Source organism: Myotis yumanensis, unplaced genomic scaffold (genome assembly GCF_028538775.1).
Source record: "Myotis yumanensis isolate MYYU_CA2020_CCGP unplaced genomic scaffold, mMyoYum1.0.hap1 SCAF_2, whole genome shotgun sequence".
Lineage (NCBI taxonomy): Eukaryota > Metazoa > Chordata > Mammalia > Chiroptera > Vespertilionidae > Myotis > Myotis yumanensis.
Genome location: NW_027223753.1, coordinates 140,192,548 through 140,210,302, shown reverse-complemented (window position 1 = coordinate 140,210,302; position 17,755 = coordinate 140,192,548). Strand labels below are relative to the sequence as shown.

General features: G+C 43.5%; 1 protein-coding gene across 6 annotated transcripts in view; it reads right to left on the bottom strand.

Annotated features, from left to right (window-relative positions):
• Positions 1-17,755, bottom strand: part of NXPE3 (neurexophilin and PC-esterase domain family member 3) — a 74,244-nt gene that overhangs the window by 15,156 nt on the left and 41,333 nt on the right. For all 6 annotated transcript variants that reach the window (XM_070406117.1, XM_070406115.1, XM_070406116.1 and 3 more), the window contains one exon: positions 3,601-4,349. In XM_070406117.1, coding sequence (XP_070262218.1) covers positions 3,601-4,349 — 749 coding nt within the window. The remainder of the gene's footprint in view (positions 1-3,600; positions 4,350-17,755) is intronic.

Sequence of the window (17,755 nt, the reverse complement as noted above, 5' to 3'; positions counted from 1 at the left end):
TGGGCACATCCCCATTGGGGGGTGTGCAGAAGGTAGCTGATCGATGTTTCTCTCTCGTTGATATTTCTAACTCTCTATCTCTCTCCCTTCCTCTCTATAAAAAAATTAATAAAATATATTTAAAATAAAATAAAATGCTAACTTTCCAAACTCTTGATATGGGAACTTGCAGTAATGATTTTTTGTTTTATCAAAAGTCAATTCAAAAGAGATTTGTTGCTTCAATAATGCCTAAACTTTACTATATGCCAGGCACTCCTAGATGTCAGGTATATAATAGTAAACAAACTCCACAGCACCTCCTCCTTTATGGAAATGACATTTAATGGGGGAGAGAGACAAAATAACAATTAAGGAAGTATAGGGGGCTATATTAGAGAATAACAAAATTTCATAAGTTAAATAATTGACACTTAAGAGAGCATACAACTTTTAAAAGGGCACACATAAACTGCGCTCATGAATTTAGAACTTTAAGGGAAGGAAACAAAGAAAACTTTACCTCTGCAATTTTCCTGTAAAAATGTTTAACTCACTCTAGTCATAGAGAAATAAAGCAGCAAATCCAAATTAAGGGACATTCTACAAAATAGTGAGATAAAAATTCTTAACACTCTAAAAAACAAATAAACTGGAGACCTCTTCTGGATTAAAGGAGATTAAAGAGATAATTAAACACATTGTGTATAAACATTGACTCAATTAGTTAAAATAAAAAAGGTAGCTATGAAGCATATTATTGGGACAACTGCAGAAACTTGGATATGGGCTACATATTAAATAATATCATATCAATGATAAATGTCCAAAGTATGATAACTGTGTTATGGTTATATGTTGGAGAAAGTCCATTTCCTAGAGATGCATACTTATGGGGTTCAGTGCCATGATGTTTTCCACTTACTCTCAAATGGTCTGGGTGGAAAAATTATACACAGACACACACATATACACATACATACAGAGGGAAAGAGATGGATAGCATTTGTGGTAAAACATTAACAATGGTGAATCTAAGTTAAAGATATAAGGGTGCTCATTGTTATTATTCTTGCAGAGTTTTTAAAGATTTGAAGTTTTTTTAATACAAAGTAAAAAAGAAAAGAATTATAAATCATGCTAAAATAAAGGGAAGCTTTGTATGTGATAATTTCATTTTTTCAAAAGATTTTCCCTTGTATTAATAGTATCTTCTAAGCAAAGTATTGTTGTTTTTTTCCAAAACCAATACTTTTTTTTCCTTAAGAGTGAAAAACAAGCATTAGATCACCTTATTTATCCATCATTTAAGAACCCTGAGAACAAGATTAAGCTTCTTAATCCTTTCTGAATTAAGCAACATTATGAGCCACCAAGAAAAGAAGTAAAAATGGGTATCAGTTCACCATATTCAGGCCACAAGTTCCAAACAGTATACACAAGATCTTTCAAGTGATCAATTTCAATCTTTCTCTTTCTCTTTCAGTTAGCCTGGTACAAAGTTTCAGAATTTTAACAGAGTAAACAATGCAAAAAATAAAATTGGTATCAGGACTCTGTCAAATATTCGGCTTCTAAAAACTTATGTCACCTCAAATAGTTTTTCCAGCAAAATCCCAGGTAAGTAGAATTTCTCTTTTTTTAATATATTTTTATTTATTTCAGAGAGGAAGGGAGAGGAAGAGAGATAGGAAGATCAATGATGAGAAAGAATCATTGATCAGCTATCTCCTGCACACCCCCACTGGGGTTTGAGCCCTCAACCCAGGCATATGCCCTTGACCGGAATCGAACCCTGGACTCTTCAGTCCACAGGCTGATGCTCTATCCACTGAGCCAAACCCGCTAGGGCAAGTAGAATTTCTTAATAATGCTACTACAAAGTGCCATTAGCCAGCCTCGTCCAGGATTTGCAAGAAAGGGCAGGGACAGATATTATTTTATCCTTCTAGATTCACAGCTGTTTTTGTGTTTGTTTGTTTGTCTTAGTGGTAGGATTTATGTTAGACATATTTTAAATTTGACACAAATTTCATTCTCTAACCTTTCTCTCACCTGGAATCCAAGTAAACTATTAGCTATGCTTTCTCCTCTGTTAGGCCACTAAGTAGACTGACAACACAACTCATAAATGAGCAGTTTTCATTCATAGACAAAAAGTGCACAGAAATAAAATAATTTGTTCATAGTCATCAATAAATAGCATGCCTGAGATCGAACACAGGATTAAAACTAAAGCTAAAGTCCTTTTGCACTTCTCAAAGCCAGTACAATAAATACATTGAGTAGTGCTCCCTCTGCTGGCCTTCTAAAAGCATAGCATGAGTCCATCAACTGTGGGTAAACTGTTAGGAGCAGAGCAGACTCCAGAAGAAGCTCCTGTTACGGTAGGAAATTTTACCACATTAAGTAATGACTGGACATAAAATATATTTTTCAGGGTGACCAATGTAATCAACAAAAATCTCTTTCTACCAAAGAATGTTTAAAAAGTATATGTTTCATTAAAAATTAAAAAAAAAACATTTTGTTCTTTCAAATAATTGTACTTTTGACTATATAGCTTTTATTAACTTTTTATATCTTAGAAATATTTTTTTTTTCAGCATTACATGGAATGTTGAAGAAAACAGAAAGTTTAATTCATACTAACGTGCATTCCATTTTGCACATTAGTACATATATTGATCATTATGCTAAAAGAGTTTTATACTTACGTTCAAGAAGACAAAACTGTTAAGTTAAAATATATAGTTTGCTGTGGTATTTCCTGGCTTCCCATGCTCATCATTAAATTAACCCAGCAATGATGCTATATTCATAGTCTTCTTCCTATTAATAAATGTTTATATGATTTTAACAACTGGTATTTTAGTCTCTTAAAATTATTTTAGTTTAGCTCTGGCCAGTGGCTCAGTTGGTTGGAGCATCATCCCATACAATGAAAGGCTGCGGGTTCGATTCCTGGTCAGGACACATTTCTAAGTTGCAGGTTCGATCCAGGCAGGGGAGCCTGTGGGAGGCAACTGATCAATGTTTCCCTCTCACATTGATGTTTCTCTCTCTTTCTCTCTCTCCCCCCTTCCTCTCTCTAAAAATTAATTTATAAAGAACACATATCCTTGGGTGAAGATTTTTAAAAAGCTTAAAAAAAGTTATTTTAGAGTTATTTTAGTTTACCAGACAATGAAGCTAAAACATTGGCCTGACTATAAGACCTCTTATCAGCCCTGTTCTTGGATGATTTGTATATGTTCTGTTAATTAATGATCTTGCTTATAGAGCTACAGTTGTGCTACATAGTTCTGAAATGAAACACAGATATGAGGGTAAAAAAATGAAAATTCAAGGGTAAAAGGTCTTTAATTTGAACCGAAATAAACGCTAAGCTTCACTTTTAAAAAAACAATCACAAAGCATAAATCTGTGTTTACTTTCTTATTCACCACCTCTCCTGAACTGGGCCAAGTCTAGAGGATGTAAGTAGCACATAATCAAAACAAGCAAGCCTCCCAAGTGTGACAATGTCTCCTAAGTGGGACACAGACAGTGAAAAAAGACTGTTAGATCCTCTCTCCCCACCCCACCCCCACCCCCACCCCCAGGACAAGACGCATGTACCTCTGGAAGAAAGCACTCTCAGCAGCGGTCAGGAGGCCCTTCTGGTAGCCGCCTTTGAAATGGTTGATTCTGCTGCTGCAAGGAAGCTTCTTTGGTTTGAAGCAGAACCAGGGCTCACCCGTGTACAGGTCTGTAAAGTTACACAGGGGCAGGAGCCGAGGCAGACACACGTTGCACTCAGTAGTTTCAGAAATTCTTCCTGAACGAAAGAGACTCTTGAAATAGACCCTGTCTGGTTTCTCTTCCTGTAGGTGCTGAAGAACTCTGATCCCTTCACTGGGGTGGACCAGAGAGACGGACACTGTAACTTTGCCTGGCCAGAGCAAAGTAAAGAAGACCTTGTAAAAGCCATTCTGGTAGTCCACCACTCTGCCCACAGCCCCTGCCTGCAGCTTCGGGGAGTGGATTCTGGCCTGCAGGTAGTCCCCACCATACTTCTTGGGCTGTCTCTGAAAATCCTGTACGTGAACCAGCACCTCTAGCTGGCTTCCCACCTTGAAGAAGTCTGCAGAGTTCAAGATGACAAAGTAGCTGGAAGAAGGGTCACTGCTCTTCACAAAGGGGACAGGGCCCACGTCAGGGATCTGCCCCTGTAAGGCGGTCAGCAAGGAGTCCTCCTCCGCGCGCTCCTGCCTGGAGAGAGCCTGATGTTCGTAGCCGCAGTAAGGGTTCCGGCTAGTCCCTGTCACCTGAGAGGAAACAAACTGTCCACTGCTGTCAATGAATGTGGCAGTCTCACGGTCCAAATACTGAAAAGAAAAACACAGAAAAATCAGAAACCATCGCTGCAATAAATCTCCTATATTCAACCAAATAAATCTCTACTTCCGTTTAAATTTTAATAAACCTACGTGGGATGACACTTTCAAAAAGCAAAGCTCACTAGTTTTACAAGGCTATGTTATTGTAACATAGTGAAATCAAAAAGGAACAGTCATAGAGGGATCCCCACACTTTTGTGCGATTTTACCTCCAAGAGCTCAATCAGGTTCAAAAGTAAATATTGGAGAAAAAATCCCCCCAGTGCTTCCAATAGACGTGACTAGGTATCATTCTGAAATGTACCAGAGCACTCTGTTCTTAACAAGGCCTGACCTCAAGAGAAACTCTTTTACCAGAGGCTAACCCACTGGGGTTTTATCAGAGCCTAACCAAACCAGGATGAGGGACATACCCAACTCCAGACCATTCTAACCAACTTAAGGCGCGGGGGGAGGGCTAAGAAGCACTTTTAAGTTCACAGTCCAGAGGCACAGGCTCACTAACTGACTGAGACTTAATCACAGGATTCGAAAATGCTTCGCCTCCCCCACACCTTACCACCGCTCCACTAAAAGCCTATTTGTAGGAGTTTCCCCAGTACATCCTGTCCAGCTTTCAATAAAAAATTATGAGATATACTAAAAGGCAAAAAAACACAGATTGGAAAGACACATCAAGCATGAGAAACAGAATCAGATACAGAAGGGATGTTGGAATAATCAGATCAGATACTTAAAGCAACAATGATTCATATGCTAAGGCAAGCATGTCAAACTCACAGCCCGTGGGCCGCATGTCTTGTTTATTTGGCCCGTGTTAGCCTTTGAGTTTGACCTGCTTGTGCTAGGGGCTCTAATGGAAAAATCAGACAACATGCAAAAACAGATGGGCAATGTAAAAAGAAAAATGGAAATTCCAAAAAAGAGTAAAAAAGAAATACTAGACAGAGCAGAGAGGATTTTTAGGGCAGGCAAAATACTCTGTATGACATTATAATGATTGACGCATGTCATTATCAGTTGTCCAAACCCACAGAATGTATAATACCAGGAGTGAACTCTAAGGTAAACAATAGACTTTGGATGATTATAATGTATCAATGTAGGTTCATTCTTGGGAAAAAAAAATGATGATAATAATGGGGGAGGCTATACATGTATGGGGGCAGGGAGCATATGGGAAATATCTGTAATCTCTCTGTTGGGTAAACCCTACCAGTTGGCTTTTCCTTTTTTGTAATACAAGAGCCTAACTTCAACTTTAATTGACCAGGCATTTCAAAGAGGCAGCCACTTCAAAGATGGCTATCTAAACACACACACACACACACACACACACACACACACACACACCTAGATAAAGAGCCAGGCAGCTCTGCCTCTCCCCAGCCCCAGTCTTTGATTTAGATAACTGACTATTTGGGCCACTTCTCTTCCTCTTTCCACACTTTAAATTCTCATTCTTATGTTTTGCATTCACCAATAAAAAGTGCTAGACGCCAGGTCCCCACCCTTAACACCAATAAAAGTAGAACTCCAGGCCCACAGTCCCTCTCTTTCTCTACTCACAGCCTCACCGTATGGGGCCTGACATACAATGTATCCCTCTCTTCTGGGACGTATGAGTAATAAACCTTGTCCTTTTTTTCTAAGTTTCATGATGGTTATTGCTGTGTCCTGCAATCATAAGAACGACCAGGGCCAGTCCAGCCACAACACCGATTATCAAAAACTGAGACTGGCACAAAACACTTCCTCTCTATTTTGTTGCAAGCATAAAACTTCCCCAAGATATAATGTCTTTAAAATAAAAAATTAAAAGAAATGCCAGAGCTCAAAAACACTATAAAGGGCTCAGCTGAGGAAAGAACCTCTGAGCTTGAGGCTATGTCCACAGAAACTTCTAAAACTAAAAAGCAAAGAGGAAAAAAGAATAAAAAATGGGAACACAATATTCAAAAGCTGTAGGACAAATCTCCCACACATATACATTTCAAATTGCTGCATAACCTTTTTAGTACTTAACCCATGAAACAGCTGAGTTAAATTGCAAGAGGGGGGAAAAAAGACAAAAAAAAAAACAAAACAAAAAACAAAACAGTAACAACAAAGCAAAACCAAAAATTACTCTCCTCAACAGCTAATATTACCTGTTACAAAACACTTAAGGCCGGGCTCCCCATCCATGTCAAACCACTTCAAAGTACTTTACAAGATAAAAATAATCCCACACAAGCTAAAATTACTCCCAAAATACAAGAGAATTTTTAACGATCTTCTTGGACTCTGTATTATCTTAACTCTCATTTTCTTCCACAAAACTTGTACTTTTGAAATTCAAAATATAATAATAACTGAACACAATTTTTAATACAGGTCTAATGGAATTCTTTGCAAGGCAATACTTCAAAGTTAATGTTCCCTTTCTATTGCAAATGTTCATCTTTATAAATCACTAGAGGCCTGGTGCACAAATTTGTGCATGGGTGGGGTCCCTCGGCATGGCCGGCAATCGGGGCCGATCAGGGCATCTCACCCAGTCCCGATTGGGGCCGATTGGGGCCAATTAGGGCCGGCTGGCTGGGGGGTAAGGGCCACAGGAGGTTGGCCAGCTACGGGGAGGGGCCACAGGAGGTTCTGATCTGGGCGATCGGGGCTGGCCAGCCAGGGTAAGGGACCGTGGGAGGTTGGCCAGCCGCAGGAGGTTGGCCAGCCGCAGGAGGTTGGCCAGCCGCGGGAGGTTGTCTATGCGAGCGCACTGACCACCAGGGGGAAGTTCCTGCATTGAGCATCTGCCCCCAGGTGGTCAGTGCACATCATAGCAACTGGTCAACCAGTCGTTCTGGTCATTCAGTCGTAATGGTCGCTTAGAGTTTTATGTATATAGATTCTTACCTCTTGGGCTATATCAAAACAGGTGATGGACCAGATTTTACACTTACATGCAGATATTTTCAACTGGAAGGATTTCACTATTTAATGCAAATAGGAATGGAAAAAAAAAAAAGCTAGAGTACCAATACTCATATCAAACAAAATAGACTTTTAAACAAAGGTTGTAAGAGACAAAGGACATTTTTTTTTTTACAAAGGACATTTTATAGTGATAAAGAGATCAATCCAACAAGAGGATATAACCCTTATAAACATTTATGTACCCAACATAGGAGCACCTAAATATATAAATTAAAAATTGGACAATAATACAGTTATTGTAGGGAACTTTAACACCCCATTGCTATCAATAGAGAGATCTTCCAGACAGAAAATAAACAAAGAATGAGTGACCTTAAATTACACATTCGACAAGATAAACTTAATTGATATTTTTAGAGCTTTTTAGCCCAAAGCAACAGATATACATTCTTTCCAAGTGCAGAGGGAACATTTTCCAGGATAGACTACGTATTAGGCCACAAAACAAACATCAATACATTTCAAAAGACTGAAATCTTATCAACCATTTTCCCAACCACAATGGTATAAAACTAGAAATCAATTACAAGAAGAAAACTGAAAACACACAAAGACATGGAGACTAAATAACATTTTACTGGACAATGAATGGGTTAACAATAAGATCAAGGAAGAAATCAAAAGATACCTTGAGACAAATGAAAATAAAAACACAACAATCCAAAATCTATGGGACACAGCTAAGCAATCCTAAGAGAAAAATTTATAGCAATACAAGCCTGCCTCAAAAAAAAAAAAAAAACAAGAAAATTTTCAAATAATAACCTAACCTTACACCTAAAGGGATGAGAAAAAGAACAACAAACAAAGCCCAAAGTGAACAGAAGTAAGGAAATAATAAAAATTAGAGCAGAAATAAACAAAATAGTCTAAAAAAATACAAAAGATCAATGAAACCAAGAGCTGGTCAAACAGATTAAAGCTCTTGGGAATCTCACAGGAGGGGTTACCATCTGAATTAGATGTTTCAGTGACGCCAGAAGGCATGGGCTGGGCATTCTGACACCAACAGCAAAAGGAGCAAATGCCCCTTGGATTTTGGTCCCAACTATACAATGGGGCAGAGATCAGTTACACCTCAGAAAGCAGCCATTTACTTTAAGAACATCACTCCCGATTAAGGGGTGGAGAGAAAAATTATTTACAAGACCCACTTCAGCTGTTGTCCCAGCCTATACCCGCAGAAATGGCATGCATATTTGCAACAGCACAGAGCTCTCTCCACAAGTTCCTTGGGCAATGTGTTACATCCCATTCTAGGATCAATTTTTACAAGACCACTGCAGCCCCTACTGTAGAGCCCCCACAAGAGATGCCCCATGAATGAAAGAAGGTATTGTCCCCATGCCCAAAAAAGCATGGTATTTTAAAAGCATAGCTACCTGCCCTTTTGCAATCTTCCACCTTACACAAGTGGGCAAAGGTCACTGCCAAGGCAGTTAGGAAAATAAATTTGGCAGATGCCAGCATGGGGTTCTCTCCCTACCAATGCTTGGGAACTGTTACACGGGATGTTCCACTGATCACATCCATTAGAAAGCTACGGCCTGATGCCTTAACACCAGAGCTGAAAAGGGGCCACGTCCACTACTATTCAGAGCTCCTTGAGACACTGAACCAAGGGAGGGGACACTTGAATGTGGGTTGGCTGGCAACTTCCCCCAGGTTGGATACAGTATTCTTGCCAGTCAATCAGGTACATGGTCCCCGCTGACCCTGCTGGAATCTGAGCCTAGACGTTGTGTATGACTACAATGGGCTGGCTGGGTTTGCTCCATTGGATGAACCACACCACACACAGGCACATGTGGTGGCTCCCATCCATTACTTGTCAAATAACGCACAAGGTTTTAGATACTCAGTGGACAGAAAAAGAAAACAAATCTTTAAAGGCAGGTGCCCCTCTGACTCCCAAAGAAGGTATCTGGATATGTGGCACACATATATGGCCCTATCTCCCTTATGGATAGACTGGTAACTGCACATTGGGCTTCCCTACCTGACCAAAGAAAATTTATGAGATTTTACCAAAAAAAAAAACTTAGCTGCTTTAAAGTCCCAGGGGACTCACAGTCTGTCTTGGAAGGAGTGGCCTGTTTGCATTGTCTCACCCCAATATACCAGTGTTAGTACAAAGCTAGAAATTCAAGCCTTGCCTAAGTTCACAGCAACTGCCTGAAATGGTTCTAGACAGAGCATTTTCTTGCTGAACCAACCAAGAAACAGGGCAAAGGAAAAATGAGGTTTTGCAAAATAGAATGGCTTTACATATTCTCACTATAGCACAAGCAGGACCTGTGCGTTCATTAAACAAGAATGTACCTATATACTTTCTTATGAATCTAACACTACTGACCTCTTATCCCATAGGAAAAATGCTATGAATAAGGCTGATCAGATTTCCTTGGTGGACTCATTTAGTCGCTGGCTTGCTTCTCTCCCTGGGAGATGGGATTTGGCTGCTCTGGGGATTGTCTTATGCCCAGTAGGCTTACTCTGCTCCTATTGCTGCTTGTATTACTGCTGTGCTTTAAGCATGCAGACCACCTCCTGATATCTGGCCCTAGGGACTCCGCGGAAGACAGGCAGATAAGATTGTGTGGGCCGCAAAGATGTCAGAGGTGGAACGATTGATGTCAATGTGAACAAAACTAACTTCATTTCATTTCATTTTTAGAGTTTCATTCTGAGTCCTTTGACCAACTTCACTGTCCTTAGCGAGCTTCCTCACAATATTGTGTGAGTTTAAGGTGAACAGATATTGACTTCATTCTGATTATCCGAGTTCCTTAAAATGCAGCCATAAATATTTTTGTTAGCAATACCCAGGGTCCACAGTTGACATTTGGCATTGGTTAAAAATTGAATGCCCTGACAATCAAAATAAATATCAAACCAGTAACTGGTACCATGTTTTCAGATTTCAGCAGTTTACAAATGAAATGCTTTGCATTCTAAATAAAAATAAATCCTGAATTTATTTGAAGGTACTTTCCCTAATCAGAACCTGTAACTTGAGCTTTCAGGCAAACATCAAGTCTTCTCTCTAGGTTCACAGAACTGGCCACTTTTTTAAAAACTGAAAAATATTTAACATACAATATTGTGTGAGTTTAAGGTGAACAGATATTGATTTGATCCACTTATATGACGGTTATAAACAATCATCTATCACAAGACCACCAGGGGGTACGTCCCCTGGTGCTACTGCATTCTTTGTCTTGTCAGTCATTAGCACCCAAGTTAGTACTATTTTTAAGTACTGTAACAGGGGTCTGCTAGCAGAGAATATCTGCACAGACTGCTGAGTCATTTATTGTGCTCCAACCCAATATAAATGACCCTATCATAGATCCTGTTATATGGACTCCTCTGCTTCGTTTGTAGGTCTTAAGATACCTCCTCCTTATGGTGGCCATCACACCTTTCCCCACCATTGCACAACCCTTGGCTGCCCACCTCCACCCTGCCTCCCAGGCCATCCAGTGTCCTAGCACAATCCGGTGATAAAGAATTACACAAGGAAAAGCAGCTTCCTGTCCTGGACAAACCAAGTTCCTTGTGCCTGATCCTGTCAACCTGGGTGAGTTCATCAGGGTCATCAGCAGCACTTACAGCCTTCTTCCTGATGGTGAAGACACAGCACGGTGCTCATGTCCACACCAATTTCGGAAGTGTGTGAAGGTGAGAAGGATGAGGATGGAGTCCCATGTGTGGTAAGTGCCTTTCAGGAGACATCTGGAACCAGAATATTGATGTGAGACTAGAAAAAGGAAGCTATTCTACAATTTCTGTAAACCCTTACCAAGAAAATAACATGAGATGTAACGGAGGTTGAACAGTTCATCAAACCACAGATCAGTAGTGTTCCTTCCTAGAGTCTTAGAAAATTGTTTTTGTACATCAAGCAGAAAAACTGAGCTTGAAATGAGCACACACAGCTTTGAGAGACTATCTTATTTAACCTGGGTTATCATGTTTTCATATTTCAGCAGTTTACAAATGAAATGCTTTGCATTCTAAGTGGCCAATAAAAGTAAATTCTGAATTTATTTAAAGGTACTTTCCCCAATCAGAACCTGTAACTTGAGCTTTCAGGCAAACATCAAGTCTTCTCTCTAGGTTCACAGAACCGGCCACTTTTTTAAAAATTGACAAATATTTGACATACAATATTGTGTGAGTTTAAGGTGAACAGATATTGACTTCATGCATTTATATGATGAACCCGTCTGACAGTGGGTGTTTGGCTGGAGCCCAGGAGGCCAGGCTGGGCTGCAGTGACTGCAGAGCTGGCTGGGGACAGGCATATGATGGGAAATGATACAGCTTCCAGAAAGGTTAGACATAGAGGAGAGAATAACCCGGCGGGCAGATGAAAGATGTGGGACCAAGTGAAGAACAGGAACATGTTGAGGCATTGCTTCCAGAGAGTCCACTGAGAAGCAGGGCTGCAGTATGGGGCATGGATGGCCTGGGGTCTCTGAGAAGGCAGGGTAACTCCGGATGTGGGAAAGGCATTTCGTACCATGAGGGATCTGGGCTTCTCCAACCCATCCCCTCAGCTTGACCCTGGCATCCACAGTTGGCATATGGCATTGGTCAAAAATTGAATAAATATCATGATTGTCACACAAATACTAATATGCTACCTTAAAACATTCTCCATGCTGTAGATACAACAGAAAAAGTAGTTAAGCCCCTAACAATGTAACTTCAAAATGTCAAAATGAGGATTTAATTTGTGGTGGAATAATAAAATTATGAGTGAACAATAATTTTTATTTAAAATAATAAAAATATGTGTGAATAAGGTGTCTTGCTAGTTCACACTATCTCCACCCCAGTAGGTAACCCACATTCCATGCAGCTCCCTTTCTGTGTTGTTCTAGAGCGGGAGTGCCCAGGGATGTCACCCCTGCCCGTTTAGGCCTGTCCAAAATCTTCCAGGAGCCCCTGCACCTGCCCATACAAGTTCTCCAGAGCAGCAGTCGCCAACCTTTCGGACCTCAGGGACCACCAGTGGTCCTCGGACCACCAGTTAGCAACCGCTGCTCCAGAGCATGGATCTCACCACTGCTATTGGAGGAGGCCTAACAGGAGGCCTGCTATTGTAATGTCTCCCCCTCCTGCTCCAGGGCACAGTGCCTGTCTTTGGCCTGGAGGAGCTCAGCCAGGGACCCCTCTGTGCTCAGGGCTTGGGTTTCCTTCAGACCTTGCTCCCAGTCCCCTGCCTCATCTAGTGGCATGTCCAGGAAGGCCTGGTCCTTATCAAAGGCCCCCCAGGTGATATGCCACTAGGACATTAGGCTCAAGTTGGTCCCAGGAAGTTGGGCAGCAGGAGTCGTCGACTGCCCTCGGTGGGGGGACGTCCAAGTGGGACACTTTGCTCTTAAGGTTCTTAAGTGCACCGGGTCACAGGACCCCGTGAGTGCTGCTCTGCAGGGGCCCTCAACTGGGTTTTGAGTCTATTGAGAGGTCATATGGAGGTGAGCTGAGGTCCAGGGCACTCTTATTGTTTTAAGTGGCTGCAATCTGTGGGACAAAACACCAAGGAGGAATCCAAGGGGCAGCCCTTGAAGGTTCCCAGGTGAACCTGGGCACATGAAGCTTTGACTGCAGTTCTGTGGTTGCCCTGGACTGGGTTGAGTACACTGAGTTCCTGGAGGTGGGCAGGGATCCAGGATACTCTCATTGTTGGTCAGCGGCTGCCCTTTGTGGAAATGGAAGTCCAAGGAGATCTCGGATTTGGGGTCTGGAAGCAGTCCAAGGTTGAGTCGAGTTGCAGGTGTAGTGCCAAGCTACCCTCTGCTGAGTGTGGTGTAAAGGGCAGGGCATTGGGTTGGAGGTCTCAGGGGCCTCTCCTGTTTGGTAAGGATCCACCGGCACTCCTGTATCCGCCCCCTCCGGCTTAATGGGAGTGCCAGGGTAAATAGCCTAGCCAGGCTGGCCGCAGAACGGGATGAAGCTCAGGCTTGGACCAGAGAGGAGCAGGAAGGTGGGCACCAACACGAAGTTATAGCACAAGGGAGTGAGCAAGTGGTATGCCATCCAGGGAGACACATGACAAGGGGGAGATCGAGGTGACCAGCAGGAGGACCTGCAGCGGGCACGCCATCTCTCTGCTCATTATGGCCTTGGACCTTTACCTGGGGCTTTTATAGCCACGACACCCCGAGTCAGAGGGCCTGCTCCACATCCCCTCACGGCCCCCATGCACAGGTGCCGACAGCTTTCACAGGGACCAGTGCCAGGCTTTGCCTGCTGCAGCACCTGAACCCCTCTCTCTCAATGTAGTCTTTTTTTTTTATTGTCTAAAGTTTTACATATGTCTCCTTTTCCCCTAATTGACCACCTCCCCCCCCAGCCCCCCCCCCCCCCCCCCCCGCCAGCCATTCCCAACCCGGGCAAGCCCCCACCGCCCCAGTGTCTGTGTCCACTGGTTATGCTAATATGCATGCATACATATTTGGTTGCTCTCTAACACCCCCCTCCACTACCATTTGTCTCTGGATCTATTCTTGTTCATCAAAATGTAGTCTTTATTTCACAAGTGGAGCATGGAGTAAGAGGGTCCCAGAGCAAGCAAGGGACAGGCTCTTGGTTATGTGGTGAAGGTCCTTAGTCCAGGGGTTTCCATGGTGATACTACAGGCCCCCTGGATCCTGATGTTACAGCTGCTCCCTTTGCTACTCCATGTCACCATGGAGGTTGAGTGCTGGGTAGACAGGCTGCAGGTGGCCGGGCAAGGACAGAGGAGGGGAGACTCCAAGAGGAAGGGTCATCATATTGAAGGTCCAGGGAGTGGGCTGCCCATCTGAGAAGATGGAAGTGCTGCACCTAGACAGCACCCCATCACCCCTCTTAGGCAGTTGTCTGCCTCCTCCCCATCACTGTGGTCTTCATTGAAGATTTTAGTCCCACTCACTGCTGGTACCACTACATCCCTGTCATCATTTTCAATGACTTTCACATCCACAAATGCACATGTGATGGCCACACCCCCTCAGGTGTCGCCTGGAGACTGGAAGCCACAGGAGGGCGATGGAGCAGAAAGATGGCAACAGGGCCCTCCCTAATCACAGATAATCCAGACTTCTTTACATGAGAGAAAACTGCCCAGTCGTTACTATGCTGGCATTTTGTGCTATGAAGACACAATGACTCAAGGCTGCTTCCCCATTCCATAGCCCCCTGGGGAAGGGATCTACTGGACCTGCATCTCCCCATCAGCTTCTTCAGTGCCAGGCATGGGGTTCCTCGCCTGTCTAGAGTCACAACTTCTAAAGGCTATAGCAACTTTTTCATTCCCCAACTGTCCCACCTCCTTCACTCCACTGGGCCTCGGCACGTGCTCCTCCTCATCCTGGAGTGTTGGCCACCTGGCTAGTCCTACCCATCACTGCACTCCCAGTCATTTCCTTTGGGGTGTCCTCCGGAGCCCCCAGGAGGACTTGCCACTTGCTCACTCCCTTGTATGTGTGGGACTGTCTGATGCATGGCTTCTTTCCTCATGACACTGATCAACCTGAAAGCAAGCAGCCCTGTTCAGATTCCCCTCTGTACATCTCTCCACCCCGGCCTCAGCACAGTCCCAGCACACAGAAGGTGCTCACACCTGCAGAGGCGTGGTCTCATGAGTCTTCACGTTTCTGCTTCTGTGGGGTCAAGACCTCAGTCACAAGGTCCTTGCATAGATTTTCCACCCGGGCCTTTTCTCACTATAATTTCTGGCAGGTGACCACTGCAACCTAGAAACTGGGCATGACGAGAGAGCCAGCTCCTGGGGCTATGGGGAGAACCCCATGAAGAGCACATAAAATGCTCGGCTCCCTGCCTGCCACAGGCCACCTTCTCATCTATCACAGCCCCTAACCAGATACACAAGTACTCCAGATCCCCTTTGCCCAGGTCCTTGCTAGCTTGAGGATATTCTTCCACTTTCCATTCACAGAGGTGGCTGATGAAGGAGGTTCCAGGACAATACACAAGCTAGTACAGTATCCAGCAGTGCTGGAAGCAACCCATTGTCTACATTACCAGGAATGTGTAAACAAGGAAGCCAGAAGGCTGATGGACCTTGAGCTTTGGCAAGGGCCAAAGCTATGCACCAATTGTTTAGTCAAGACAATGGTGGCTCAAGCAATTTCCTGACCTAATAGTCTCAAAGTAAATCTTTACTAATATTTACTGACCTTTAAGATAGTCTGTCTGCTACCGGAATTGCTGGCCTGACTAAGGGCAATATGCGTATCTAAAATTGAATAAAAGGCTGGCAGAGCCTGGGCACCAGTGAAGCCTTTCCTCTTGAGAAAGACTCTCCGCCTGGCCCCCTGTAATTTCAAATTCATATTTCTTGTCTAGTCTCTTCATTTGTGCACGGCCCTTCTCCAGGTCCCGAACCCAAGCCACACAGCAGGAAATAGGGAAATACACAGCAACTGTATCCCACCTTCCTGTCTTCTAGATGGAGATACCCTTCTCTTCCTCAAGAAGACACAGGTTAGATCTTGTGGTGCTGGATCCCCAGGGCAAGTGAAGTTATTAGGGGTGATCAGGGTAGATGATAAGAGCCTGAAGGCCCGTGGGGAGGATAGCCTATAGAGAAAGAAGTTCCTGAATGAGACAAACTGTGGGCACAGTCTGAAGAGATGCAGACCCAGGAACACCAGAGGGGTCTGAGCTCTGCCCCAGCTGGCTTGACCACAGCTAGACAATGGGTAGAGAAGACATCAGGGATTGGTGAGTGGACTGTAGGTGCTACTGGTGAAGTGGACCCTAGGAGAGAGATTGGGGGTCACTGGGTAGCACTGGAGGGGTTCAGGTGAGAGCCCTGGGGTTCAATTGGGACTGGCCGAAAGGCAGAAGCGGCATGGGTGGGGGAATCATGGGCCTTCCTATGCTTGGTCCAGTAAGAACTCCTGCTGATCTTTCAAGGCTCAGTGCAAGTAGCCCTCCTCCCTGATCTCCCAAGCATGTCAGTCCAGCTGGGCCTTGCAGGGCCAAGTCACGGCACTCCCTCCACTACTGCAACTCCCTGGGTATATGAGGAGAGGCATGGTCATCATCTCCATTGTCCATCAAACCTCCATGTGGTGGCACTACCATAACCTACACTTTCCATCAACACTTTTACCTTCCCAACTCCCCATTGGGAAGAGTTTGTCAGGTTTTTCCATTTTTCATCAACCCATTTCACCCTTTAAATCAATCAGGAAGAAGTCACTGCGCAATATTCTCCCAACTCTCATCATCCTCCCAACAACTCTCAGAGAGTTACATCATAATCTCCTTTTTCCATCAAGGTACAGCAAATCATAACTGCATTATACCACAATCTAATTCAACCTGCTAACCACACATAGGGCAGGTATATTATCATCTCAATTATACCTCAACCACTTCTTCCACAGAAGCATATGCAAACTTAACGTACTATCAACTCAATTTACTGTCCAGGTCTGGGCTTGGAGGAGCCACTGTAATCTTCATGAGGAGCCACTGTAATCTTCTCATTTTCCATCAATTCAATTCACTCTCACAATAATCTGTGGGAAACAGATTGTCATAATCTCCATTTTCAGTGAACTGGTTTCACCTTCCTAATCACCCCTGAGGAAGGCAGAGCATAATCTCAATTTAAATCAATACTATCCCTCCTCTCAGAGCATAATTTCCATCTTACATCAATTTTCTTCATTTCCAACTACTAATGGGGAAGGTGCTATCACAGTCTCCATTTCCCGAGCGAGGAAAGCAGGCGCTCAGAAGATGAACTCCTTCACACAGGCACCCAGCTGGTAAGTGGAGGCTGCAGAACAAAAACTTGGCATCGGGCTCTGGCAACCATCCTCTACAGCCTGCTGGTGACATGAGTGTTCCATAGCAACCTTAAAAAATGTATATAGATGTGCTGCCAAAAATGCCTAAAAATATCTGAAAAGGAAATTGGAAATTATCTGAGCAGAACCCAGCAGTTGGGGATGGGAGCAGAAATGGGAAGAAACAATTTTAAAGGCCTCATGGCAAAGTGAGGAGCATGCGGAGGAGGGAGCTTCCCAAGGATTTCATCCGGATGCAGCTTCTGATGGGAGAGGCTCATACTTGGATCCCAGCTCATCTGTTGAAGGTGGTTAGCTATGTCCCCATCCACCCCAGACCCTGAAGTTTACCCAAGGAAGACACCTTCCTCAGGAGCCACACTGCTCAAGGGTGGCCATGTTCTTACAAGACCATTCTTTGAAAATTTTGGCATGATCAGCACTCCCTGCATTATAAGCATCCTTTTTGGTCAAATGGATATTCACTGCTGCACAGAAATCTCAGATATTATCCCACTTAACAGTCTAAGCTAGAAATGGGCAACTGAGGGCTTAAGGGACCCAGGGAAACTTCCTCAACACTCCCAGCAAGTGTTC